The 27,318-nt window shown below is 45.7% G+C and overlaps 1 protein-coding gene across 2 annotated transcripts; it reads right to left on the bottom strand.

Annotated features, from left to right (window-relative positions):
* Positions 1-26,301, bottom strand: TMX4 (thioredoxin related transmembrane protein 4). Of its 2 annotated transcripts, XR_013392385.1 has the most exons (9): positions 26,033-26,301; positions 18,555-18,670; positions 15,685-15,730; positions 14,122-14,250; positions 13,215-13,260; positions 8,711-8,812; positions 5,738-5,795; positions 2,781-4,822; positions 1-2,677 (listed from the first exon to the last, which is right to left on the bottom strand). XR_013392385.1 is itself a non-coding variant. In XM_028722208.2 (8 exons), exons 1-8 carry the CDS (start codon positions 26,263-26,265, stop codon positions 4,569-4,571), a joined length of 984 nt encoding a protein of 327 aa, XP_028578041.2. In that variant the 5' UTR covers positions 26,266-26,301; the 3' UTR covers positions 1-4,568. The 2 variants fall into 2 exon arrangements, 1 of the variants encoding a protein (XP_028578041.2); XM_028722208.2 differs by having other exon boundaries at positions 1-4,822.
* Between the last annotated feature and the right edge of the window lie 1,017 nt (positions 26,302-27,318).

Here is a 27,318-nt window from a genome sequence, read left to right as displayed (position 1 = left end):
TGTAATAAATATTTTTTATATAGCGAGTAAGGAAATAAACAGTAACATTTTTAGTATATATATTTTTGCATAAAAATCATGTCAAACTAAACTAACCGTTTCGACTAAACAATCAGAAGCACAAAAATAATATTGCCTTTCTTCAGAATGATTTGCTTTAAACTTGAGATTCATTTGCTTGGCCCGATACCAATTAATCCCTCTATTTACTGAAAACTTGGCATCCATGCAAGTTAAAACCCTGATGCAACCCTTTGGACCATAGTGCATTTATTTATACATAGTAGTTTATGTGACCATCAGTTTCAACACTTCATTCTTGCACATGTTGAAAAAGGGTACTTCAATAGCATCCTTTGGGATATATGTGTCCTAAACTAACTTAAGCAATTCTCCATAAAACCCCCTACCCCATATCTGCATCCCTACAGCAAACTTTCTAGGATAAACCAGCAGAGTTGGAAAACCTGATCAACAGAGTTCTAAAGTGCCAATTCCATATCTAATACTGCAACATGAGGATGAATCCTAAGTATGAAAGTGACAAATATAAAGTGGTACCTTGGTTCTCAAACGCCTTGGTTCCCAAACGCCAAAACCCCCGAAGTGTTCCGGTTTTGGGATGTTTTTCGGAAGCCAAACATCCAATGCGGCTGTCGGCTATTGTTTCCGGGGCACCGGCACCAATCAGAAGCTGTGCCTTTTCGGACATTTCAGAAGTCAAACGGACTTCCAGAACGGATTAAGTCTGGCACTTTTGTTTTTGCTATTTATTTTGTGTTTTTGTTTTTGAGGCTTTTTCGATTAATTTTTTTGTGTGACTGTGTGGAACCCAGTTCAGCTACTGATTGACTGTTTGACTATGGAAATGGATAAAAGCCCCCCATCCAAACAATGACTATCATCAGTACAGGTAAGAAAAAAACTTAATTTTAATTTATATCATCTATAATGCTGTCTTTTTTTATTCTATAGTACAGTACATTGATTATTAGGGACGCAGGTGGCGCTGTGGGTTAAACCACAGAGCCTAGGGCTTGCCGATCAGAAGGTTGGCGGTTTGAATCCCCGTGACGGGGTGAGCTCCCATTGTTCGGTCCCTGCTCCTGCCAACCTAGCAGTTCGAAAACATGTCAAAGTGCAAGTAGATAAATAGGTACCGCTCTGGCAGGAAGGTAAACGGCGTTTCCGTGTGCTGCTCTGGTTCGCCAGAAGCGGCTTAGTCATGCTGACCAAATGACCCGGAGGCTGTCTGCGGACAAACGCCGGCTCCCTCGGCCTATAGAGCAAGATGAGTGCGCAACCCCAGGGTCAGTCATGACTGGACCTAATGGTCAGGGGTCCCTTTACCTTTTAAATTGATTATTGCTTTCATTTTATGGATCAATGGTCTCGTTAGATAGCAAAATTCATGTTAAATTGCTGTTTTAGGGGTTGCTTTTAAAAGTCTGGAACAGATTAATCCATTTTGCATTACTTTCTATGGGAAAGAATGCCTTGGTTTTGGAACGCTTGAGTTTTGGAACACACTTACGGAATGGATTAAGTTTGAGAACCAAGGTACCACTGTACAGCATTGATGATTGTCTTGTTAAGAGACCATGATCATTTAATTCCAAACCAGTTTACTTGGAACTAAGTCTCACTGAATTCAACAGAGTTTACCTCCGATTACGCATGCTTAGAATTGCAAGCTTGGTGTACTTTCTCCCGAGAGTGCCTAACCAAAAAATGCCAGTATTGCTTTGCGTTTTTAGGTAAACTACACTTATTTAGAAATTATGTGCATGAAGTGACCTTCCAAAACACGAAAATGCTATTAAATAATAAAATGCTGCACATACATTATTAGTTGAGATTGTAATTATGACAGACTCTACCTGTAACAACGCAACAACAATCAATTAGCTATGGTCTAGCTGTTTTTCATGGGAACATGGAGAGGTCAACTTCTAATGCTTTAATCCTTTTCTCATGTACCTGAAAAATAAGCCACACGGCTAAGGCATTGTGCTAGGATGGTTTCAGAATCAAATCAAGAAGCGTGACCATGTTATTTCTTTTGCTACTTTAATTGCATGAAAAGTGCACTTGCACATTCCCAAGACGTTTACATTTAGGCTTCTCAATTACACATCATTTTAATTGGTTCTGTTAAGCTTTTCTGGTCGCATCATCTCAGATTATCAGTATTTTTGCTATACGTTAAATGTGCACATTAAAGCAATTCTAGCAATTTACCCAGCACCTAGTAGTTTTGAAACTTAATGCGTTTTATGCACTTGAGTCGATCTGGCTTATGTTCAGGACAACTTGGATTTGAGCAATGCTGTCAAGATGCAACTAGAATTTTGACCTCAGCATGTTTTGAACTGACACAGCACAGGGTTTCTGAAGATGCCGTAGCTTAACACACACATGGTTGGCCTTTGGAACTCAAGATGGGCTGGGCTGCAAATCTCATCATCTCTGAGGCTGCGCTGGCTACAGGTAATAGTTCTGGTCTAACCAACACAACAAGGAGGTCCACCTGTTCCCCGCTCCTGATTTAGTGCAATGAAGGACTTTAATTCAAGGTGCTCTATTGGCAAGAGCCACAGGATGGGCATTGTGACACTATGTGTGCTTGTTACTGTTAGTTTAAACATACCACTTAGTTACTAGAGAGGTAGTTAACCTGTGGCCCTCCACATGTTGCCTGGAGTCCAACTCCCATCAGCTCCTATAGGTAAGATGGGAGTTGTAGTCCAACAATATCCTGAGAGCCACAGGTTAGCCACCCTTGGTGTAACAGAATGATCTCTTGCCATGTCAGCTGATCGTATCCAGCAATTAGCTGCCATTCATTCTCTGCTCTGCATTCCTTATTCTCTTAGCCTAGCCATCCAATTATGCTGCCACTAAATTGCTTTTGTTTCACCCTGTAAGCTTAATTCACTCCAATGCATTGCAGAGAGCATTTAGGTAGGGTGACAACAGTCACGGCTACACTGAAGCTATATTTACACAGCTATACTACACTGATCAATATATGGGATGTATGAAGTCAGTAAACATTCTTAAACACTTAGAAACAAACCGCCGTTCGTTAAATAAATCAACTGAAACCATTAAGGATGTTTCTTTCAGCATTATGTTTAAGCGGTTGCTGCAATCTAAACCTTTTTAAATCAAATGAGTATTTTGGTCATCAGGAATAAGTGATCATCTGCAAGTCACTTCAGGTATCATCCATTCTTTTAAACTAAGCAATGTTTTCTAATTATGCCTTGTGCTGGAATGTGTATTAGGTATCAACATGATCAAAACCACATTGAGTAACCTGGAAATCCTCATATATGGTCAGAGAACTAGGAAGCGAGTTCACCTTACAGACAAGTGTTTGGGCAACCCACATGGAAGCCCGATACACTAACAACAAGAAACAGATAGTGCATAGTTTTAAAATGCTTTTTCGAGACAAGTCAGCACATCCAAAATAAAATTTGTAGGTTTATAAACTTGCACAAATTTGTTGCACTGGGAGCTGTGCTGTTTACATGTTGCAGATGTACACTAGGCAACTGCAAGTACCGTATTTTTCCATGTATAACACGCCCCTGTGTATAAGATGTTCCGTTTGGGGGGACTCAAAATTAAGAAAATGGGGGGAGATTGTCAAAATTGTAGAGTTGTTGAGCTTTTTTTGGGGGGGGGGGTTGCCCACGGTTGTTGAGCTTTTTTGGGTGGGTGGGGTTGCCAAAAAATGCTTACCCAACTCAACACCGATTAAAATCAAAGGCGACGCAAAAGCCGCCAATCGCCAGCCCAATTGACGCAGGGGCAGCCAATCGACAACAGCCCTTGACACGCCCACAAATCAATTGCCCAATAGCTGTTGACAATCTCCTGCTCGTGACTGCAACCAATTGCCCATCCCCCCTCTGCACTATCCATGAATAAGACAACCCCAAATTTTTAATATAATTTCTTAATAAAAAATCCTCGTCTTATACACAGAAAAATATGGTAAGCACCTCCGATGTGTTCTTGTATGCAATCTATGCATTCAACCACTTCAAAAATACTGGTGTACTGCATGTATATGAAAGTTAATTCTTCACTGATAATAATGGAAGCTGCCTTATATCTAACGAGGAACTACTATAGGGTTTTTACAGAAAGCTTTGAATTACATGGCTGACTAGCTTGTGCCAACAAAGACCAAAGCATGCCTTAGATTAACTAAAATCTGTAAGCACATAATACTGAAACACAAAAATTGTATCTGTGTACAGTGTGCCTTGCCTATGGCATCCTAGCCAAAAGTTAACACCTCTCATCGACACCACCCCTGCATCTAGTACAAAATCAAAGTTACGTGATTGTCATGGCTTCAATCTGAACATTAAAAATGTATCTTCCAGAAATTACTGGCCCTAAAGACAATGACAGCAAGCAGCCTTCCGACACAAAGCATGGATTTAGCTGTAACAGTTTACAGGTCAAGTGTTTGGCTTCAGCTGCAATCAAGGATGGTCCCCAATGCTTCTTTGGTCCAGATAAAAGTACATACACAGCTAATTGCACTATAGTCCATCAGCCTCCACCTGGTTTTTACGTTGCCTTAGAGAGCTTTGCTCCACTTTGTCAGCTGCATGGTGCTCAGAGTCATTTTCAGTCTCGGATCCTTCAACTGCAGAGTCCTCCGAAGAGTTTCCCTGAGACTCATCTTCCTCATCTTCTCCATCAGACAAACCTTTTTCTGCAACTGGTTCTTCGGCTATATGCTCTACTGTCTCCTGTTGCTCCTCTGTTTTATCATCACTGCGGTCCACCAAGTCTGTTGGCAGGAAGAATTGAGGAAAAAACACTGATATACATTATGTTAAAGCTGCTGTTAAACTTAAAATCTTCAACAGCCTCCCTCTGGTGACTCTCCTATATTCTGTCATTCTTCTTATGCTTGCTGTGAAGAAGCAGACCACACCGTGCCATGTATTTGCTAATGGGATTACATGTTAACTGCATCACCTTGCAACCTGGCATTACCTAAAAGGGCCAGACCACTACCCTCCTAATATCTCTCCCACGCGCAGATACTCATTCACACGCTCAATGCAAGTTATTCATCCTCCTTTGCGAGTGGAAATGCTTTAAGTCCCTGATTTTGCCTGTTCCTCTTCTACCAGCCGTCCAATATTTCTCCCCAGTTGAAAATGAGGCTGCAGTCTTCAGCAAACATTCCTTTGGTATCATTCTTTATGGATCACAGTTGACATTACAATAATGTCTTTTTTAAATGCAGAATATTAATGTGCCAAAGATCCTGAATATCTCAATTGCCCAAGCAAACTATTTACCTTCAACTCCACTCTATTTTTATAAATGCACACACTTCTTCATACTTGGTTAGGAAGACCCATTACACATTTCCAGTGTCACCAGCCCAATAGCTGTTCTCATGCTGCTTACAGTACTTGAAAAACATTGCACCAATTTGGAAAAGGACTCATCTCTTCACAGGCCCAATGTCACTTGCTTAATATAATGAACTGGTATCCCACAATTCAAGTACTATTCAAACCTTCATATCAAAAACTGTCCGTGTCAACTCCTTTAACACTTGTATACAGAAATCTGATCACTTTACATGAACAGCTGAAAACATTACATTTTAGGTTATCTACCTTTCATTAATGATGCAGTTTGCCTCGCAAAATTGTACACTGAGCTTAGTTTTTTATTACATACTTACCAGAATCTTCCAGTTCGGACTTAGGTGGGAAAATGCAGTCTGTAAGTAAAACCAGTATCTGAAGGAAAGGAAAAAGTATTACAAAGGCAACCCACAAGCTCTCCAGCCATAACCAGGTTTCTTCATGTCTGAATGCTATTCTTTAAGAAGTTGTTGGAGTTTTACCATTCACCTGTATCTCAGCGCTACATATCCACAGAGGTGCAATGGCTGCATCTTTAGCACACTTGTAATTTAATTTTATAAGGGATGCAGGTGGCGCTGTGAGTTAAACCACAGAGCCTAGGACTTGCTGATCAGAAGGTTGGCGGTTCAAATCCCCGCGACGGGGTGAGCTCCTGTTGCTCGGTCCCTGCTCCTGCCAACCTAGCAGTTCAAAAGCACGTCAAAGTGCAAGCAGATAAATAGGTACTGCTCTGGCGGGAAGGTAAACGGCATTTCAGTGCGCTGCTCTGGTTTCTCCAGAAGTGGCTTAGTCATGCTGGCCACATGACCCGGATGCTGTACGCCGGCTCCCTCGGCCAATAAAGCGAGATGAGTGCCGCAACCCCAGAGTCGGCCACAACTGGACCTAATGGTCAAGGGTCCCTTTACCTTTAATTTAATATTATTCAGCTGCTGGGGGAAACCATGAGCACAACTGACAATTATGCACATTATACTGTGCTGTTGCTTGCCCTTATGAGCATGACATTTTCAACTGCATACAGATTGGCATGCTCTGTTTGAACAAGCTTCCATCAAATTGCCGGTGTTACAAGAATGAGCCATGATGCGCCCTAGGCTCACATGACCTCCACCCTTTTGCATGCAACGGGAGGTGATCTAAAGCATTCCCCTTAAATTGTTCCCTTTTTTGCTGGGTTTTAACAACTCCAGCAAAAATTAGATACAAACCAAGCTTACTCAAATCCCCACATATTAAAAATGCAAAAGTTCTACTAATTTTAGTCTTCATGCGCCTTACTTCTGCAACAGAAGAAGAACATTAACATTTGTGAAAGCATTTTATGGTATCCTCTAGAGAGGAAAAGTGGGGGTTTTACAGGAATGAAGCAACATAACATTAAATCAGGTACATATGACAAGGACCACAGGAAATAATGAGAAATGATTCATAGTAAGTGGAATGACTTATTCTAATGTGCAACTCACAAATCAATTCCTGCAGACTACTCCTGTAGAAAAAGTTTCCACAGGCAGAGTAGGCTGCCTCCTTCCAACTTCGCCCTCAACCTCATGGAAGATGGCGAGCAAAGGTAAAGTAAAAAGGTAAAGGACCCCTGGACGTTTAAGTCTAGCCCAGGCTTCCTCAACCTCAGCCCTCCAGATGTTTTTGGCCTACAACTCCCATGATCCCTAGCTAGCAGGACCAGTGGTCAGGGATGATGGGAATTGTAGTCTCAAAACATCTGGAGGGCCGAGGTTGAGGAAGCCTGGTCTAGCCAAAGGCGACTATGGGGTTGCGGCACTCATCTCGCTTTCAGGCCAAGGGATCCAGCGTTTGTCCATAGACAGCTTTCCGGGTCATGTGGCCACATGACTAAACCGCTTCTGGTGCAACGGGACACCGTGACGGAAACCAGAGCTCATGGAAACGCCGTTTACCTTCCCACTGCAGTGGTACCTATTTATCTACAATGCAATGGTGTGCTTTCGAACTGCTAGGTTGGCAGGAACTGGGACAGAGCAACAGGAGCTCACCCCATCGTGGGGATTCAAACCGCCGACCTTCTGATCGACAAGCCCAAGAGGCTCAGTGATCTAGACCACAGCACCACCCGCATCCCTGATAAGATGGCAGACACAGCAATGCAGAGGGTATGGCTCTCAGTGTGTTTGTCCCTTGCTCTCGTGTAGCATTTAGAGGCAAGCATCCGTCTGGCATCAAGAGCAAACTGCCCTAGGGAGATTCTAAGTAGGAATGTGGCAGTACAGTCAATCCTAGTGGGGCACCAATCAACTCTTGGAGCCAGTGTGGTGTAGTGGTTAAGAGCGGTAGTCACGTAATCTGGGTAACCGGGTCCGCGTCTCCGCTCCTCCACATGCAGCTGCTGGGTGACCTTGGGCCAGTCACACTTCTCTGAAGTCTCTCAGCCCCACTCACCTCACAGAGTGTTTGTTGTGGGGGAGGAAGGGAAAGGAGATTGTTAGCCGCTTTGAGACTCCTGAAGGGGAGTGAAAGGCGGGATATCAAATCCAAAACTCTTCTTCTCTCTTCCCCTCTTCAGCGCTGTCAGCAAGCCCTACTCGCCAAGGAACAATGAGGAGTGCACACTCCTTACTGTTCCTTTGCAGCCACATCTTCCATTGCCCCACCCAATGTCACATATGACTTCAGGTGTGGGGCAGGTGGGCCTGGCTTAGGGGAAATGGCTTCATGGGCCAAACTGACCCCCGCTGTACCCAACTTGGCCTGCAAGCTGGAGGGTGCCCAAGCCCGCCTTGAACTATCTCCTGAAAGGCTACACTTTGCTTTAAAATGGTAGGCTGAATAATTTGCAATCCTATGCATGCTTATTTGGGAAATAGTCTGACTCCTTTTTTGGGGGGGAAATGAACACAGGATTCAGTTGTTAGATGTCAATTTAAGGTGTTCTAGCCTGGAGTTTGCCCATTTTGTTTCAGGGACAGCACATGGGGAAAGTGTGTCAAAACTGTCTCAAGCCTGTATCTGCGCTTGTTCTTCTGACATTTCTTGTGACAAGGACCAAGTGCATGGAATCGGCCTTTCTCTTACTCCCCTAATGAACTGAGGATCTCTTCTTCCTCTCTAGTAAAGTGTCAGTATTCTAGACCTCATGTATCTTCCACAATTCTTATTTGAATGGTAGGATGGAAGGTGAACCGTAACACTTAAAAATCACAAATGGCTAAGCCCACTACATACTTCCAGGCTGATGTGACTGCTATATTATCTACAGTAAAGACTGCCTACAATTCTGTTTAATAATATATATAAAAAAATCTTACCAAGCCCAGGATTAGACCAATCAATAAAGTGGCCAATATGAAGACTGCATAAGAACCCCAAACGTGAATTCCAAGAGTGACTGTTAAGTAGTTGTGGATTTGCTATAAAAGGAGACAAACAAACAGCTTAAAATAAAAGTGGGATTTTAGTACCGGACATGACATTCAGACAAATCAATTGATCGTCTTTACTTTCAAAAAAATCCTTAGTCACTAACCAAAAGAGAAAACAAATTCTTACTAGTCTGAAGCAGTTTCAAATGAGTTGCACACAGTCTGAACATCCATCGAAAAGTAATATTTGCTAGGATGACTGCAAAGCAATGTCATTTTGGCATTTCTGTGATGAAAAGCCTATATACTTTGCATCAGAAGATAGAGCGGAAAACCAGTTCTTTTAGAAATACAAATTGGGACTCAGATTATATGCAAATCTATTCTTTTTTCTTCTGGGTCTTTAGTCTTTTGTCTCCCTAGATAGGCTTTTTGATTTTTTTAAGCAATCTCTGAGGACCTCATCCCCCCCCCCCCAATTCATCATTAACAATTAATATCAGTCAATATCAAGCTGACCATCTCCATCCTAAGAAACAATCTGAAGTAGCAATTCATGTGGTTACAGAACACATTTGTAGAATTCCACATTCCCTCTAACTTAAAGCGGTTTAAATGGTCAAAAATGCTATCTCACAGACACCAGGAAACAGAATAGTATCAATACAGCTGGTGTTAGTATTCATCATCTCACTCAATATACAAATGTGCAGCTTATAGATAAAATGCTTCCTTACACCTCACCTGTTGTACTATGGTCCAACTGTTCAACACCAACTGGAAAACAAGCCGATCTAAACCCTGAATTTGCATGCAAGTGCCATCACAGTTACAATTTGCCAGAAAATTAATCTGACCGTAGGCAGGCCAGAATGATGTATTGATAGATTTCTCTGGATGAACACCACCTCAGAAAGCAGAGACAAGCTCTGCACTTATTATAATTATAATTTCATGCCATGCAATTTTGCCTTCAGGCCTGTCTAAAAATGTCACATGATTTACATTCCACAGATAAGAATAGAAACCATACATAATTACTGATATTTCCCATATTACGTTTTGGATGGATGGCAAGACTTCTTTCACAAAAACAGCTATCACATCTGAACAAGCATTTCTGCTTGCGGGCGGGGGGGCGGGATTATGACCATGTTTTCCGTTACAACTTTAATAGTACAAAGAATTCTAAATTTAAACCCCAGGAGGCAGTGGAAGACAGGAGTGCCTGGCGTGCTGTGCTCTGATTCATGGGGTCATGAAGAAGTTGGACACGAGTAAACAACTAAACAACAATGACATGCAGTAAAACACACATTGTGTGTGGAAGTACAGTTAGCAGGTCTAGCAAAACCATGCAGTCCAAGTCCATGCTGCTCAGATATAAATTTTACTATTGTTATCATACAGACTTTAACACATCTCTGCTGCCCAGGCTTTAAGGACGGTTCACATTAGCAGACAACCTGTGCTGAAACCTACTTGTGTAACAAGACTTCCCTTTATTCTCCCAAATCTGTGGAGGGGTTACAAGGGCAGGGCTGGAAGGAGAGGACAGGAGAGGAAAGGCATTTTTTTCCCACTCATGGATTGACATAACTGGCTATACCCACATTTTTAAACTTACCGTACAGTGGTGCCTCGCAAGACGAAATTAATTCGTTCCGCAAGTTTTTTCTTCTTGCGAGTTTTTCGTCTTGCGATGCACGGTTTCCCATAGGAATGCATTGAAAATCAATTAATGCGTTCCAAGGGAAACCGCCTTCAGACCAGGTCCGGGGACAGTCTCTCCCCCGACCTCTTCTGAAGGCTGGGGGGGGCTGGGGGGGAACAAGGGCTTCGCTGCCGACCCCCAGCATTGGGATGGCGGCGCAGATGTGCCTGCAGTCCCAGGACTGCAGGCAGCTTTGCGCGGCCATCTGGAGCGGGGCGGGCACCGGCTCCCGATGGCCACGCAGAGCTGCGCTGATCCCGGGACGGCAGACAGCTCTGCGCCGCCATCCCGAGCGGGGCGGGACTTAGCGCCCCGCTCGGGATGGTGGCGCAGATCTGCCTGCAGTCCGGCGACTGCAGGCAGCTTTGCGCGGCCATCTGGAGCGGGGCGGGCTTCGCCCCCGGCTCCCGATGGCCGCGCAGAGCTGCGCTGATCCCGGGACGGCAGACAGCTCTGCGCCGCCATCCCGAGCGGGGCGGGACTTAGCACCCCGCTCGGGATGGTGGCGCAGATCTGCCTGCAGTCCGGCGACTGCAGGCAGCTTTGCGCGGCCATCTGGAGCGGGGCGGGCTTCGCCCCCGGCTCCCGATGGCCGCGCAGAGCTGCGCTGATCCCGGGACGGCAGACAGCTCTGCGCCGCCATCCCGAGCGGGGCGGGACTTAGCACCCCGCTCGGGATGGTGGCGCAGATCTGCCTGCAGTCCGGCGACTGCAGGCAGCTTTGCGCGGCCATCTGGAGCGGGGCGGGCTTCGCCCCCGGCTCCCGATGGCCGCGCAGAGCTGCGCTGATCCCGGGACGGCAGACAGCTCTGCCTGCAGTCCGGCGACTGCAGGCAGCTTTGCGCGGCCATCTGGAGCGGGGCGGGCTTCGCCCCCGGCTCCCGATGGCCGCGCAGAGCTGCGCTGATCCCGGGACGGCAGACAGCTCTGCGCCACCATCCCGAGCGGGGCGGGACTTAGCGCCCCGCTCGGGATGGTGGCGCAGATCTGCCTGCAGTCCGGCGACTGCAGGCAGCTTTGCGCGGCCATCTGGAGCGGGGCGGGCTTCGCCCCCGGCTCCCGATGGCCGCGCAGAGCTGCGCTGATCCCGGGACGGCAGACAGCTCTGCGCCGCCATCCCGAGCGGGGCGGGACTTAGCACCCCGCTCGGGATGGTGGCGCAGATCTGCCTGCAGTCCCGCGACTGCAGGCAGCTTTGCGCCCCGCTCGGGATGGTGGCGCAGATCTGCCTGCAGTCCCGCGACTGCAGGCAGCTTTGCGCGGCCATCTGGAGCGGGGCGGGACTTCTCTGCTGTCCCGGGGAGATTTTAAAATGCTGGGGGTCGGCAGCGAACGCTTCGCTCCCGCCCGCCAGCATTTTAAGATCGCCCGGGGCAGCGGAGAAGTCTCCGCTGTCCCAGGAAGGCAGGCGGGGGGGACCAAAGACTTTTGCCCCCCGCCGGCCTTCAGAAGAGGTCCAGGACCTCTTCTGAAGGCCGGCTGTGGGCGAAAGTCTTTGCTCCCGACCGCCAGCAATTTAAAACAGGTCCCCGAAGATTTCCCTATGGGCTTTCGTCTTGCGAAGCAAGCCCATAGGGAAATTCGTCTTGCGAAGCGCCTCCGAAACAGAAAACCCTTTCGTCTTGCGGGTTTTCCGTCTTGCGAGGCATTCGTCTTGCGGGGTACCACTGTATTTTTCTGTGTATAACATGCCCCCATATATAAGACACCCCCTATTTTGGGGGACTAAAAATTAAGAAAATGGGGGGGAGATTGCCCACATGTATAAGACAACCCCCCTTTCTAAACATTTTTTTAGTAAAAAAACAACCTAGTCATACACGGAAAAGTATGGTAAATAATAAAACCTAAGCTACTCTATCTGGATGGACAGCTGCTGTGTTAATTTGCATGGTTTATTTTCTATTTTTTTGCAGCATTGTCATTAACAACAACATCAAGACCCCAGTATTCCTTTCTCAGAGTGCAACATGATAAAATGCAATACAGCAATAATATATATATATATATATAGCAAGCAACTCAACTAACAGCTAAAACAGCAAAAGATAAACAACAGTCTCTGCAGTAAATTCTTGTCTACATTATCTACCAAGAGCCTGGAAAAACAGGCATGCCTTTAATTTCCACCTAAAACCTAACAATGTCAGGACTGGCCAGGTCTCCCCATGATTGTTTCTTACAGCACTGTTAGCCTCCCTGGGAACATAAACTTACACTGAAGGTCATGATATAAATTATGAAAATAAATAAATGCAGTTTGGTAAAAAATTAAAGCCAGCTACAAACTAGTTAATGTCACTGCACACTGTAATTATCAGAGTGGAAATTGTACTCCTTGCTTTTTTAAAAAAAGCCTCTGGCACCATATTCTGGTGACTAGAATTTAAGCATGCAATATGGTAAATAAGAGTCCTTTCCAAGGGTTTGCTTGTGACAGCCTCATAAATTTCCCATTCCAACAGCTGGTGTTCAATTACTAGAGTACAGACGTTCTGATATGTTAACCCACCACCGTTTTGAAATTTACTATAAAGTGGAAATAAAGTAAATTAGCCAACAGCGTATGAACTGAGTTCTGAAAAGTACAAAGGCTTCTCCACGGGATACAGAGCTAACCTCACATTTCATTAGCATTAAGTATGGGGTTATACCATTAGTTTCATGACAATGCCATCGACAATGCATTGTGCAAGCTACTTATGATATAGAATTAATTGGGGAACATTTACTCACCCTGATCCATGCAGATAAATGGAAGAGTCCTGCCATTCCATGCATCCTAAAAAAGAACAACCATCTGGTTTATACCAATGTCAATGGATAAAGCATGACAAATTAAGTATTGCATGTTCTATGTCATATATTGAATAATTTCACATCCTTCTTGAGCTGCACTAATCTTTGACCATCTACACCATAATTTAACAGTGTAGTAGGGGATAACGACAGAAATTATGTGTTGTGACCATTATAAGAGCTAGGTCCCCTTCATGGATCACTGCCTTGCCGTGGCGAAGGGGCTTAAATAACTCAGAGAAGCTATGAACTATGCCGAGCAGGGCACCCAAGATGGACAGGTCATAGTGGAGAGTTTTGACCAAACGTGAGCCACCTGGAGCAGGAACCAGCAAGCCACTCCAGTATCCCTGCCAAGAAAAAGGTTTGATCTTCTTGCAGTCCATGGGACTCTCAAGAGTCTCCTCCAGCACCATAATTCAAAAGCATCAATTCTTCGGTGATCAGCCTTCTTTATGGTCCAGCTTTCACTTCCATACATCACTACTGGGAAAACCATGGCTTTAACTATACGGACCTTTGTTGGCAAGGTGATGTCTCTGCTTTTTAAGATGCTGTCTAGGTTTGCCATTGCTTTTCTCCCAAGAAAAGAAGATGAACCTGAGGGGCTCATCTTCCAGCATCATAACTTTTATGGGGCATAGGAATTTGTTCATTCCCCCTCCAAAAATATATATAGCCCAGCCCCCCAACAAGGTCTGAGGGACAGTGGACCGGCCCCCTGCTGAAAAAGTTTGCTGACCCCTGAGCTAGAATAATTAAAGCTAGTTTTCAACTCCCCCCACCCCTGCAAAAATATATAAAGATGCAATTTCAACAAGACAAGGTGCTGTAACGCAATTACGTAATAGATGAGGGGGACTTCCATCCAGCCACAGGTTCTACAGCTTCCCACTTTCTCTCCAGGATATAGGTTTCTAAATCCTCCAGCGTCCTCAAGCCACGGTATCTTCGAAACACTCCATCCTTTGCGCTGAAAACAAAAACAGGTAATAGTATAATTATGGTGCCGCACCTAAAACCAAAATACACAGAAGGAGCTATTGTTACCCCCCTTCCACACATGGAAACGAATCTTGCTGCAGTCAATCAAAGGCCAACAACCACACCTTGGGACCCCCTCTCACTGCCCATGTAAACCAACAAACGTACAGAAGAAAACCTACCTAAATGATGCTGACATAAAAACCTCACACATATAGCAAGTTGGGAAAACAAAAAGAAAAAAAATCGTGTGCAAGTTTATCACCCACTCTCTCCTCCTACCTCTGGATATCATATTGTCTTACATTGAAAGTAACCAAAAGACTTTATAATCTGATAAAAAGAGAGAGAGAGATTGCATGTTCTTTTGTAGTTCATGAAAATCTTTAATAAAAATCATTTTTTGAAGAAGGAGGAGGAGGAACTATTGTGTCGCTTCATCTGCAGTGTTAATAGAAGTTGCTGCAGGGAGAATCATTTGTGGTCCCTTACTGTAGCACAGTGAATTCAGTGTTGCCTCATCTTAGCTACTTTATTTAAAGAGATGCCTGTTTTATCTGCACCAGGAACTGTGGAGAGAACAGTGCACCTTTGAACCTGAAAAACCTTTAATTCCAACACACCCAGAGCCTCAGCTATAGTTCCACTGAGGAAATGATAATGATAATAATAATAATAATAATAATAATAATAATTTATATATACCTCACCCTCCCCGGCCAAGACCGGGCTCAGGGCAGCTAACACTGAATATAAATACAGTAAAAACATTAAAAATAAAAGAGTTGATTAAAATATAAGTTAGAATACAGTTTAAAATGCAGCTTACAATGCAGCCTCGTTTTAGTGGTAGCCTATAGATCAAAGCCGTAAGGGGAGAAAACGTCAAATATTCACCGGGGCCAACTATCCATGCTGGTCCTACATGGGTCAGCAAAAAGAGCCAAGGGAAAATTTATATACAAAATCCCATATAAGTGGTTCCATCCAAAAAAATAAAATAAAAAATGAGAGGGGGGTTTAGACTGAGTCCAGCCCAGAGGCCAGGCGGAACAGCTCCATCTTGCAGGCCCTGTGGAAAGGTGTCAAATCCCGCAGGGCCCTGATCTCCCGCGGTAGGGCGTTCCACCAGGCCGGGGCAGAGCTGAAAAGGCCCTGGCCCTGGTTGAGGCCAATCTAACCTCCTTGGGGCTCAGGACTTCCAAAGTGTTGTTATTTATGGACCTTAAGGTCCTCCACGGGGCATACCAGGAAATAGTTGCTACATTCTCCAGAACACCAACAGTTGGCCCACGTTTTTCAATGTCCTCTGTTGTTCTGCTTATCCTCACAATATCCCAAACCCCCAAAACTGGCACAGACAGATACTGTCTTCCAATAGCAAACAGTTGCCATTTTCAGAGAAATGAAATGAGATACTTACTGGTAAATAGTGGGGAGTGTCGTAACAAAGAAGCGACCGCTTACGCCTAAGGAAGTAAAAAAGTATTTTCAGTAGTTTCCCCCCAGGACATTATTTTGCTTTCCTAAACACAGTCGTATAACAAACCAAATTAATACCGTCACTTTACGCTGTGTGTGAAACTGGTCCCCCAAAATAGTTGTCCATTTTGGTTTCCAGCCTGCGGATGATTGAGCATAACTACTGTTTAGTACATCAATACTGTAACACGGGGACGCGGCTGGCGCTGTGGGTTAAACCACAGAGCCTAGGACTTGCCGATCAGAAGGTCGGCAGTTCGAATCCCCGCAACGGGGTGAGCTCCCGTTGCTCGGTCCCTGCTCCTGCCAACCTAGCAGTTCGAAAGCACGTCAAAGTGCAAGTAGATAAATAGGTACCACTCTGGCGGGAAGGTAAACGCCGTTTCCGTGCACTGCTCTGGTTCGCCAGAAGCGGTTTAGTCATGCTGGCCACATCACCCGGAAGCTGTACGCCGGCTCCCTCGGCCTGTAAAGCGAGATGAGCGCCGCAACCCTGATGAATAGCCTTTGGACTATAATGCAACTTAAATAGAAAACTGTCTTGAGAAAGATTTTTCCTCCAAAAGCATTTTATTTTAAAAATTCAATCTAAATCAAAAAAATCTGATTTAAATTTTTAAAAATCTGGTTAGAGTCAATCAGCATATGATAGATTTGTATGGGCTGACTTAAAGCTGGCCACACAGATTGCTATTAAACTGAGTGACAGCAATTGCCTTCCAAAGGAGGGGTGGAACTACAGCTGCAGCTACTGCACATCTGGCTTTATCTCTACAACAAAAGGAACAACAAATCTCATAAACAAACCGAACAAAAAACTAATAGCCATTAGTGACATGCAGTGGTGGAATGGCTGAAAATGTTAATCACCATCACCCAGGGAGGAGCAACAAGTGAAGTTGGAGCATGAATAACCAATCACTGAATTAAATGCAAAGATGTTATCAGTATGTGTTTTTGTGAGCTACCTGCAGTAGCAAGTATGGTTAAGGCAAAAGACACGCACACCCAGCAAGAACTTTTGCTAATCAAAACTCTTTTAGCTTCTCTTGAAATTCATACTGATATTTTTGCCCAAGCCTCAAAGCCTCACTTATAATTAGGTGACAACTCCTACTCTTCAGATTCAATTATTTCCTCATTTTAATCATTTTAATGGGTAACTGTTAAGATGTCCTCCAGCAAAACCCTGAACATCCTTTAGTTAGCATGCATAAAAGCACTGCTAACTTTAAGTGAGCAGATGAGCAGTAGCACAACTCAGGTCAAGGGTAGAAAATTTACATAAAGGGTTCCCAGACCTCTTGCCATCTGGGGCAAATTGAATATATCAAAGAACACCGTGTTCCAGCTCATCCAGCCAAAAGCTCAAGTTAACTTGTAGTTAAGTTATCATATTCCCACAATAGCAGCAATGTTCTGGTACAGACTTAAAATATGTCTAGTTAATAATGCATGCAGAGTTGGGGACCTGGCTGCTTCCCCCAACCGCAGCATGCCACTTTGGACAGTTGGATGGGGGCCTGCCCACCTGTCAATCATGACACTGCTTTGAGGCCAGATGACCAGTTTGTCCTTTGCAATATGGATGCAAAAGAAAAGCCAAGTCAAGAAAGTCTTGAAGTTGCAGCCTATCAATTCATCGCTGGTGAATTTAAGACTGCGAAAGTTCTCCATACATCAATTGCCACTGCACATTCAGGAGTACACTTTAAGGCTCATGATTGTATATCTGCAGTTGCATCTCTATCTGCCCCAGTCTAATTTGTCAACGCCTAAATGATATTGAGCGTCAGAACAACTGGGCCACAATAAGGAAATTTAGCCCATGGTGTGGCCATTTTCCATCCTCCCAATTTGACTCTCTGGCACCCTATCTGTAAAGGTAAAGGGACCCCTGACCATTAGGTCCAGTCATGACCGACTCTGGGGTTACGGCGCTCATCTCGCTTTATTGGCCGAGGGAGCCGGCGTACAGCTTCCGGATCATGTGACCAGCATGACTAAGCCGCTTCTGGCGAACCAGAGCAGCGCACGGAAACGCCGTTTACCTTCCCGCCGGAGCGGTACCTATTTATCCACTTGCACTTGACGTGCTTTCGAACTGCTAGGTTGGCAAATATAGACACGGTTTTACCCTCGCATGACTGAATGTATTGCTCTCGGCTGTACTTGAGGGACGATTCCAACAGATGCCACACAAAAAATGCTTATGTCCCCGCGGAGATGGCAGTACCGAATCAGTGGCACATGCCCTCCTGGAGTGCACTCTTTACAAAGACCTGAGGAATGAGATTATCACCCCTCTCTTATTGTCCATTCCGGGTCGCCCAACCACTGCCACAGTGTCCTTTCTCCTGGCAGATCAAGAGGAACAGACGACAGCAAAGGTTGCAAGGTTTTTAGCTGGCGCAATCAGAATAAGGTCCACTATTTGACGGCTGATTCAGGACCCTAAACTGTGATTTATACAATCAACTTTTTATTTTGTTCTGTGTATATTGCAATGTTCTTTTGTTGCTATGGCCGATGGCTGACACAAATAAAGTTTCATTCATTCATTCTATCTGCCCCATGTATGACCAAAAAAACCCCAGCTGTGGTTTGGGGAAAACACCCTCCCAGGCCAGATGGGAACCCATGTCTGCAGCCACAGGTTCGCCACACCTACTGAAGAAGTAACGTCTTTGACTGGAAATGCTGGATGTTCAGTTCCATAAATTAACCATGCATAAGGAATACTCCGTTGAAAACAAGCATGTAAATATATTTGTATTAAAGATCCCCACTAAAAAGAGAATTTTGGCTTACCTGGTTCTTGAGTGACATCCACCTTGCCCACACTGAGTTCATGGTCTTTGCTGTTTTCTGCAAAAGCCTCCCATGCTGATTCCATCTCCTGACAAGCGGGACACCAAGGGGCATAGCTAAGGAAAGTGACAACATGATTTAGTGATCGCACACATTTCCATATCTGGAAAGTCTGCAATGTATCACCAATGTGAAATTCCCTGAGGAATATCAGTCACAGGCAGAGAACAATTTAGGTACGTCCAATGTGTGTGCTAAAAAGGTAAAGGTACCCCTGCCCGTACGGGCCAGTCTTGACAGACTCTAGGGTTGTGCGCCCATCTCACTCAAGAGGCCGAGGGCCAGCGCTGTCCGCAGACACTTCCGGGTCACGTGGCCAGCGTGACAAAGCTGCATCTGGCGAGCCAGCGCAGCACACGGAAACGTCGTTTACCTTCCCGCCAGTAAGCGGTCCCTATTTATCTACTTGCACCCGGGGGTGCTTTCGAACTGCTAGGTTGGCAGGCGCTGGGACCGAGCAGCAGGAGCGCACCCCACCGCGGGGATTCAAACCGCCGACCTTTCGAGCGGCAAGCCTAGGCGCTGAGGCTTTTACCCACAGCGCCACCCGCGTCCCAAATGTGTGTGCTACATCACACCAAACCCGGAAGTGACCCGAAAACATCACAAAAATGCCACAAAACAAGGTGGAGTGGGGTGTTTCAAATATACGCGATCTCACTTAAATGCACAGTGCTTTGGAACATAACCCCCGCGTAAATTTGGGGCTGTCTGTATATTTCTCCCACATTACTCCAGCCTAGGCTATTGTCATGTTTGCTGCCTTTAAAAGTCATCCTAAAACTTCCACCTGGCACAAAATGCTTCCTGGCACTAGAAGAAAGCAAGCAACTCCAGTCTTGTATCACCTGCATGGATTTCCCATTTGTTTCCTGGCCTGTTTCAAAGCCCTGGTGTTTGCCTTTAATGGCTTTAGAGCAGGCCACCTCAGAAATATTCCCTTATGAATCTGGCTGGCCTTTTAAGCTCAGCTGTGGTGTCCATTCATATAAGACTGGCACAAAGGGGGGCAATGTGTGACCCTCCAGCTGTTGCTGGACCAGATCTCCCATCATCACTGACCATTGGCCAGGCTGAGGCTGATGGGAATTGAGTCTAGCAACATCCAGAGATTCCCCAGCCTGAAAAACGAGATCCGGCAGGCAGGCACAAGAACAGGGCCATCTCATTGGTGGCAGCAAGACTGCAAATCTCCCTCTTGATGAATATACACTTGGAGCCCTATTTGCCGATCTTCAGACTATTAGCAGCTGCCTCTCACATATCAAAAGCTATCTATTGGATTTTTTAAGCTAAGTTGCTGTATTCTAATTGTTTCCATTGCGGCTGAATCTAGTGTACATAACAGAACGATAGTTAAAATTCTTGTTTTGGTGTATTTTTATCTTTTAATGTAAGCCACTTTGTCTTGACAGAAGAAAGGTATATGGTAAGCAAACTACGCAAGCTAAACTAAACAAACAGAAACATAACTTTCTCTGCCTTCTTCCTCTGCAAACACTCCCCATGCAGTTCTTGCAATTTCCAGGAAATAAAGGATGGGAAATTTATTTCTAGGTCATTGTATTGGCATCCAAGACAACTATTTCTAGTTCTAGACACCATGATGACCCAGCGCCTGGGCTCTCTTCCAGACCCAAAATGTCAACACTTATTTCAGACACTGTTAGTAGAAGTACTAGTAGTAGTAGTAGTTTCCATTGATTTATTGGTTTGTTTGTTGCTTGTATAGGATATTTTGTTTTTCAATGTTTGATGTTTATATAACACATATCTGGGGCCAAGTGGGTTGCTGGGTGACGTGAGCACAACCAAATCCTCATATGCTCAATAATGTGCAGTTGGATAATACATGATGGGCTGCTGGTGGGGTAAGGTGAAACAAGACCTGGGAAATAAATGTATGAGAGAGCATGCATGCTCTCAGCTACACATTGCCAGAATACAGATCAGTGGCATCCACATACACACCTGCAACGTGCTTTGCTGCAGACGTACATTCTGTGAGCTCTAGCAAGGAGGGTTTCTACTTTGAAGCAAATTATTGAGAAAGTGTGTGAGTGAGAACACATGCTTATGAATTGCTCCAGTCTCGCCTGGATTGACCTTCAACCATAGTTACCATTGTGTATCAACAGCAGCAACAGGGATTTGGTAGGAGTAGCATTGTGGGAGGCAAACTGAACCAGCAAATTCATGTCTTTTAGACTGTAACCCTGAATGCTGAGAATGTCTTTGTTACTGATCTTTGAGAAACCTTTTGGCCAAAGTGCCAAAGATTCCTTTAAATGAAAAAGAATTTGAGAATAAATAGTGGGCTCCCAATTTTAACCTTTCAGCTTAAGGATATTAATGTCGCCCTGAAAATTTTTAATGAGCAAAGCTATCCCCCTGCTGCACCAATACATCACCATTTTGCAATTCTTCCTTTACATTCATTGAATTAGACAGTTCCCACCTCCAAATTCCTCTTCTTCAGTGTATATCCCACCAAAATTGCTAACATCTGAAGCTCCCTACCCATGCAGAAAGTGTCAGGATAATATGCTGCTGGACAGAGGCCAATGTTAATGTCCCCTTAAGGCCAACTATTCTGTTATAATATAATAAAACAAATAATTAAAGAACATGCCTGTCAATATCCTCTTTGTGCACAAAGTAAACTAACATGAGTTCAAGTTTACCAAAGGATTTACTGCTGTTTAATACCAGCGTTTGTGTTGCACACACTTTCTAGGAACTGTCCATCTAGGAATAAAGACAAATTTAGAGGACAACTGCAGCAAACTTTGGATTCCAAACTACAGCCACTTTCAGTGCCTTAAAAATTGTTATGCAAAAATATAACTCTGGGCAGTCTAACTAGATTCAGTTCATAGATCCTGATCCAAGCAGGAACACCACAAAGGGGCCATATCCTCTTTATACTCATAAAACGCATTTCTTCAGGTGTGGTTGTCATTTCTTTGCTAGAAAACAGCTAAGTTCTTGAACAAGCGGCTTCTCACACAATATTTTTTGCCTTTAAATTGTAGTGGATCCCTCTCTTGAATTGCTATTACAGTGGTACCTCAGGTTAAATACGCTTCAGGTTACATATGCTTCAGGTTACAGACTCCGCTAACCCAGAAATAGTGCTTCAGGTTAAGAACTTTGCTTCAGGATGAGAACAGAAATTGTGCTCCAGCGGCAGGGCGGCAGCAGGAGGCCCCATTAGCTAAAGTGGTGCTTCAGGTTAAGAACAGTTTCAGGTTAAGAACGGACCTCCGGAACGAATTAAGTACTTAACCGGATGTACCACTGAATTCAAATTATCTTTTTTTTAAAAAAAATCAAAAAAATCAACTGGAGCTGTAAGCAGATTGTCAGTCTTCCAGTTTCTGACAAGTGGTTTTACAACACTTCAGCAGTTTCCATACAAATTAGATTCCATCCTATGAAGGCCCAAAATGTGCAAAAGGAAGCTGTGCTCGAGTTACCAGCTGCCATGTTAACAAACATCCTCTAGAAAATGTGTATGAAAATGGTTCAGCTGAAACATTTTTAAGCTGTCTATTGCTCTCTTTTTATTTTTATTTTTAAAAAGTTATCTATGCCTGCATGGCCTAAACTAAGACAGCCTTCTCTGTCCCAGTCAGATGTACGCAATGACCAGTTATAGCACAGATCTCTTAAAGCAACAATCTGCCATAAATTCAGAAAGTAAGTGGTCATTTGCAGATCCGCCTTTCTTCCTCCGTCTAACTTCTAATCTGCAATACAGAGATATAGTTATTTACTTTACAAAGTTGGCAGAATGACTACAGAAGCTCTACATACAGTTACACCCTAAATGCAAAGAAAAAGAGAGAGAATGTGGAGATCAATGGTTTCTACTCACAGTAGCAGAGGCAGAATATGCCTTTGACTACTCATGACTGGGGAGCATATTGGGGGGGGGGGGTGAGTGCTGTTTCTTTCATGTCCAGGGGTTTCCCATAAGCAACTGGATGTCACAGTGGGAAACAGGGATGCTAGATTAGTTGGACCATTGGCCCGACCCAATGGGGCTCTTCTGTAAATTCCTAAAAAGGTGTGTCCTTTTTCAATACGCCTCCAACCAGCCTACCAAGGCAAGAGGAGAATAATAATAATAATAATAATAATAATAATAATAATAATAAATTTTATTTATATCCCGCCCTCCCCAGCCAAAGCTGGGCTCAGGGCGGCTAACAACAATCAAAATAATCCAACATTCTAAAAACATTCATTATAAAATTAATTAAAATCAAATTAAAATCAAATTGATGGCAACCATTAAGCAAAATTCTGTGCAGATTGCCAGAGGAGGGGGTCAGGCTGCGCCCTGACCAAAGGCCTGGTGGAACAGCTCTGTCTTGCAGGCCCTGCGGAAAGATGTCAGGTCCCGCAGGGCCCTAGTCTCTTGTGACAGAGCGTTCCACCAGATTGGAGCCGCGGCCGAAAAAGCCCTGGCTCTAGTTGAGGCCAGCCTAACCTCTCTGTGGCCTGGGATCTTCAGGATGTTTTTATTTGCAGACCGTAAATTTCTCTGTGGGACATACCAGGAGAGGCAGTCCCGTAGGTACGAGGGTCCTAGGCCGTATAGGGCTTTAAAGGTTAAAACCAGCACCTTAAACCTGATCCTGTACTCCACCGGGAGCCAGTGCAGCTGGTATAGTACCGGGTGAATATGATCTCGCAGCGAAGACCCCATAAGGAGCCTCGCCGCGGCATTCTGCACCCGCTGGAGTTTCTGGGTCAGTCTCAAGGGCAGCCCCACGTAGAGCGAGTTACTGGAGGTGACTGTCGCGTGGATCACAGTGGCTAGGTCAGGGCGAGAGAGGTAAGGAGCCAACTGCTTAGCTTGGCGGAGATGAAAAAATGCCGCCTTTGTTATAGCTGTAATCTGCGCCTCCATAGAGAGGGAGGTATCGAAGATTACACCCAAACTCTTAACGGGCGATGCTGGCACTAATTGCACCCCCGCAAGAGATGGGAGTTGCCCCCTCAATCCCATATCGCCCCGTCTCAGCCAGAGGACCTCTGTCTTCGAAAGATTTAACTTCAACCGGCTCCCACGTAACCATCCAGCCACAGCTTCCAGACATCTGGTCAGTGTGTCTGGGGCCGAGTCAGGATGGCCATCCATCAACAGATAGAGTTGGGTGTCATCGGCATACTGATGGCAACCCAGCCCAAAACTCTGGACAAGCTGGGCGAGGGGGCGCATAAAGATGTTAAAAAGCATCGGGGAGAGAATCGCACCCTGAGGCACTCCACACACCAAGGAGTGGCGCGATGACAATTCCCTCCCAAGCGCCACCCTCTGCCGCATTATTAGGTAGCTAAGAAGCTATGGGAGTCACGGGTGGCGCTGTGGTCTAAACCACGGAGCTTAGGACTTGCTGCTCAGAAGGTCGGCAGTTCGAATCCCCGTGACGGGGTGAGCTCCCGTTGCTTGGTCCCAGTTCCTGCCAACCTAGCAGTTCGAAAGCACGTCAAAGTGCAAGTAGATAAATAGGTACCGCTCCAGTGGGAAGGTAAACGGTGTTTCCGTGCGCTGCTCTGTTTCGCCAAAAGTGGCTTAGTCATGCTGGCCACATGACTCGGAAGCTGTACACCGGCTCCCTTGGCCAACAAAGCAAGATGAGCGCCGCAACCCCAGAGTCCCTTTACCTTTACCTTTAAGAAGCTATGGGTGGGATTTGACATCCCTAAAATTTAAAAAAGCCATGGGCATACACATCTCTAAATGTCATGAAGATTCATAGGCAGGACCGGCCTAATACATTGAGCACCTGTGGCAATCGATCCCCCACAAAAGAGCACCCTCCCCAACAGGGAAGAAGGAGTGAGTGAAGATTTACATCAGGAACACAGGCGGGATGGTGAGATTGAAATTGGGAATTGCTGTCCCTGTGGATGCTACTGTCCTGAGGCCATCACCTCACCTGGCCTCCTGAGTGGGCCAGCCCTGAGATGGGAGCATAGGTAAGAAACGCAAACCATCCCACCAGGTGAGAGTGATGTTGCCTGATAATCAGTGACTAGCAAACAGAACAAGACCAACAATGCACCATAAAAAATCCTGGAAGGGCAGGATGTGAGGAACATTTGAGGGAGTTACCTGTGTTTACCCTGGAAAAGAAGAGTCTGAGGTGAGATAGGATAGCCATCTTCTAGTATCTAAAGGGCTGTCACATAGAGGATGCAGCAAGTTTGCTTTCTCCTGCTCTGGAAGCTAGGGCCTGAACCCATGGATTTACAAGAACGGAGATTCCGATTCAACATCAGGAATAATTTTCTGACAGTAAATGCTGTTTGACAGTGGAAAGGACCCCCTTCCAACTCTACAATTCTATGATTCTAAGTTGGACACCTCTTAGAACCCTAGAACTGTAGAGCTGGAAGGGATGAAAAGGAATCACCTAGCCCAGCGATGTCCAACCGGTTGACTGCAATCAACAGGTGATCTTGGTCGATTGTGGCGTCCTAATCAACCGTGGGATTAAAAGCTCTGCCCCTACCTAGCGTCAATAGGACAATCTGTTTCAGTTTGCTGCTGACTATAGTTGGCTTCCCCCCCCAAAAAAAGCTCAAAATCCCCCCCTTCCATCCACCCACCGACCCCACACACACTCCTCCTCCCTCCAGTGACAATGGGTAGATCACTGCCAGTTTTTTTATACAGTACTGGGAGTAGATCGCAGTCTCTTGGGAGTTGGACATGTCCGATCTAGCCCAACCCTCTGCAATGCAAGAATATGTAGCCATCCCATACAGGGATCAGAACCTGCAACCTTGCCGTTATTAGCACCACGCTCCAACCCACTGAGCTATCGAGGCTGACTTGTTGGGACAGACTCCATAGTTTTCTTGTTTTAATCCCCAGCATCAAATCAAGAAAACTATGAACCTTTGTGCCTCCCGCACACACACCCCCACGCCACCTAAAAGGAAATGACCTTAACTGTATTGCAGAAGACAATCAGAGAGTCTGAATCAACTCCAGAAGAAGGGTCTAGTATGGTTTTGAATCGCATGAGGGCCGGCATCTTAAGAGCCCTGCAGGGCAGAGGGGAGCGGGCCGGACTAGATGACCTGCTGCGGTCCCTCCCATTTCACCAGGTATAAATTTAATCAATGTTTTTTTGAAAAAATGTGCCCGTTGAAGGCCAAAGGAGCCAGAGGGAGGGAGCCTCCAAACCCACCGACTGCCACCCACCAGGGTCCAGCTTCCTCCATCCTGAGGAATTCTGAAACCAGCCTGCTTGGTGGTGTCCCCGCCCCGCCCTTCCTGGAAGCTTTGGACTACAACTCCCAGCAGCTCCGGAGGGCCGCGCTCGCGCAGGGGCCGACGGGAGCTGTAGTCCGAGAGCCCCCCGAGCGCCGCAAGCGACGCCGCCGCGACTCACAATTGGACCATCCACTGGCCCTGCAGCAGGAGGCTCCAGTTGGACCCGCTCAGCTCCCTCACTGGCCGACCCGCGGCGCCGGGGTCCTGCGAAGCCGAGGCGACGGCGGCGACGGCGGCCGCCAACGCCACCAAGGCCGGAGCGGCCGCCGCCGCCGCTCTCCTTCCCGCCGTCCCGTCCCAGCCAGAGCGGCTGCGGCGAGAGCCGAGCGACTGAGGAAAAGCCGCCGCCATCTTGGGAGGAATCAAACAGCCGCCAAAAAAAAAAAAACCCGTAGAGTTCCGCGCTCCCGTGACGAAGCCCCCCTTCCGGTTGCCATTGGGCGGCCTCCGCCATGTGCGGGGAAGCGAGTGGCGGAAGTGCCTATTCGTGCGACGCGCTTGGAGTGGGGGGGGGAGTGGCTTGAAGAGCAGCGCGCCTCCTCTCTCTTTGTGAGGGCCAGGCTCCTGCGCAATTAACAGGGAAGATCTAGCCCGGCATTTATTTTTTTCGCACGGTTGTATAGGTCCGTCGGCTGCGCATGGGTACCGGACGTCTCGGCGTTTGCGTGACCTTGGTGGAGCGAAGCGTCATCCGTGCTGTCACCCAATGCTTTCTTCTTTTTAATTTGTTTTAATTTGCATTTTCAAGAACAGAGAGCGTCTTTAGTCCCCTCCCCGTGTCCCATTTGCAACTTCGTGCCAAATACATGATGTCTACATATGACTTCCCTTCCAGCCTTTTCCTGGTTCCTTTGTTTTCTGCTAGTCCCTGTAATCCGCATCTTTTCAATAATCCAATTTGTCCTCTATTAAAAACTCTTATGTGTTTCAACTCGTCTGGATTTGTCATCTGTTCCAAACTTATCTATTTCAACTCTTCTGGATTTCTTCGAGACCTGCTAAGCTATGTATTTGACTATATTGGTTCTTAATATATTCAATAAACATTATCCATTCCTCCTTGTATATTCCTCCTCATCTTCGTTTTCTCTTATCCTGTTCATCAGACCAGCCAGTTCAGCATGTTGTTGTTTAGTCGTTTAGTCATGTCCGACTCTTCGTGACCCCATGGACCAGAGCACGCCAGGCACTCCTGTCTTCCACTGCCTCCCACAGTTTGGTCAAACTCATGCTGGTAGCTTCTATAACACTGTCCAACCTTCTCATCCTCTGTTGTCCCCTTCTCCTTGTGCCCTCCATCTTTCCCAACATCAGGGTCTTTTCCAGGGAGTCTTCTCTTTTCATGAGGTGACCAAAGTATTGGAGCCTTAGCTTTACGATCTGTCCTTCCAGTGAGCACTCAGG

The sequence above is a fragment of the Podarcis muralis genome, chromosome 3 (genome assembly GCF_964188315.1).
Source record: "Podarcis muralis chromosome 3, rPodMur119.hap1.1, whole genome shotgun sequence".
In the NCBI taxonomy this organism is placed as follows: Eukaryota; Metazoa; Chordata; class Lepidosauria; order Squamata; family Lacertidae; genus Podarcis; species Podarcis muralis.
The sequence above is the reverse complement of the archived record's forward strand: the minus strand, read 5'-3'. Positions and strand labels throughout refer to the sequence as shown.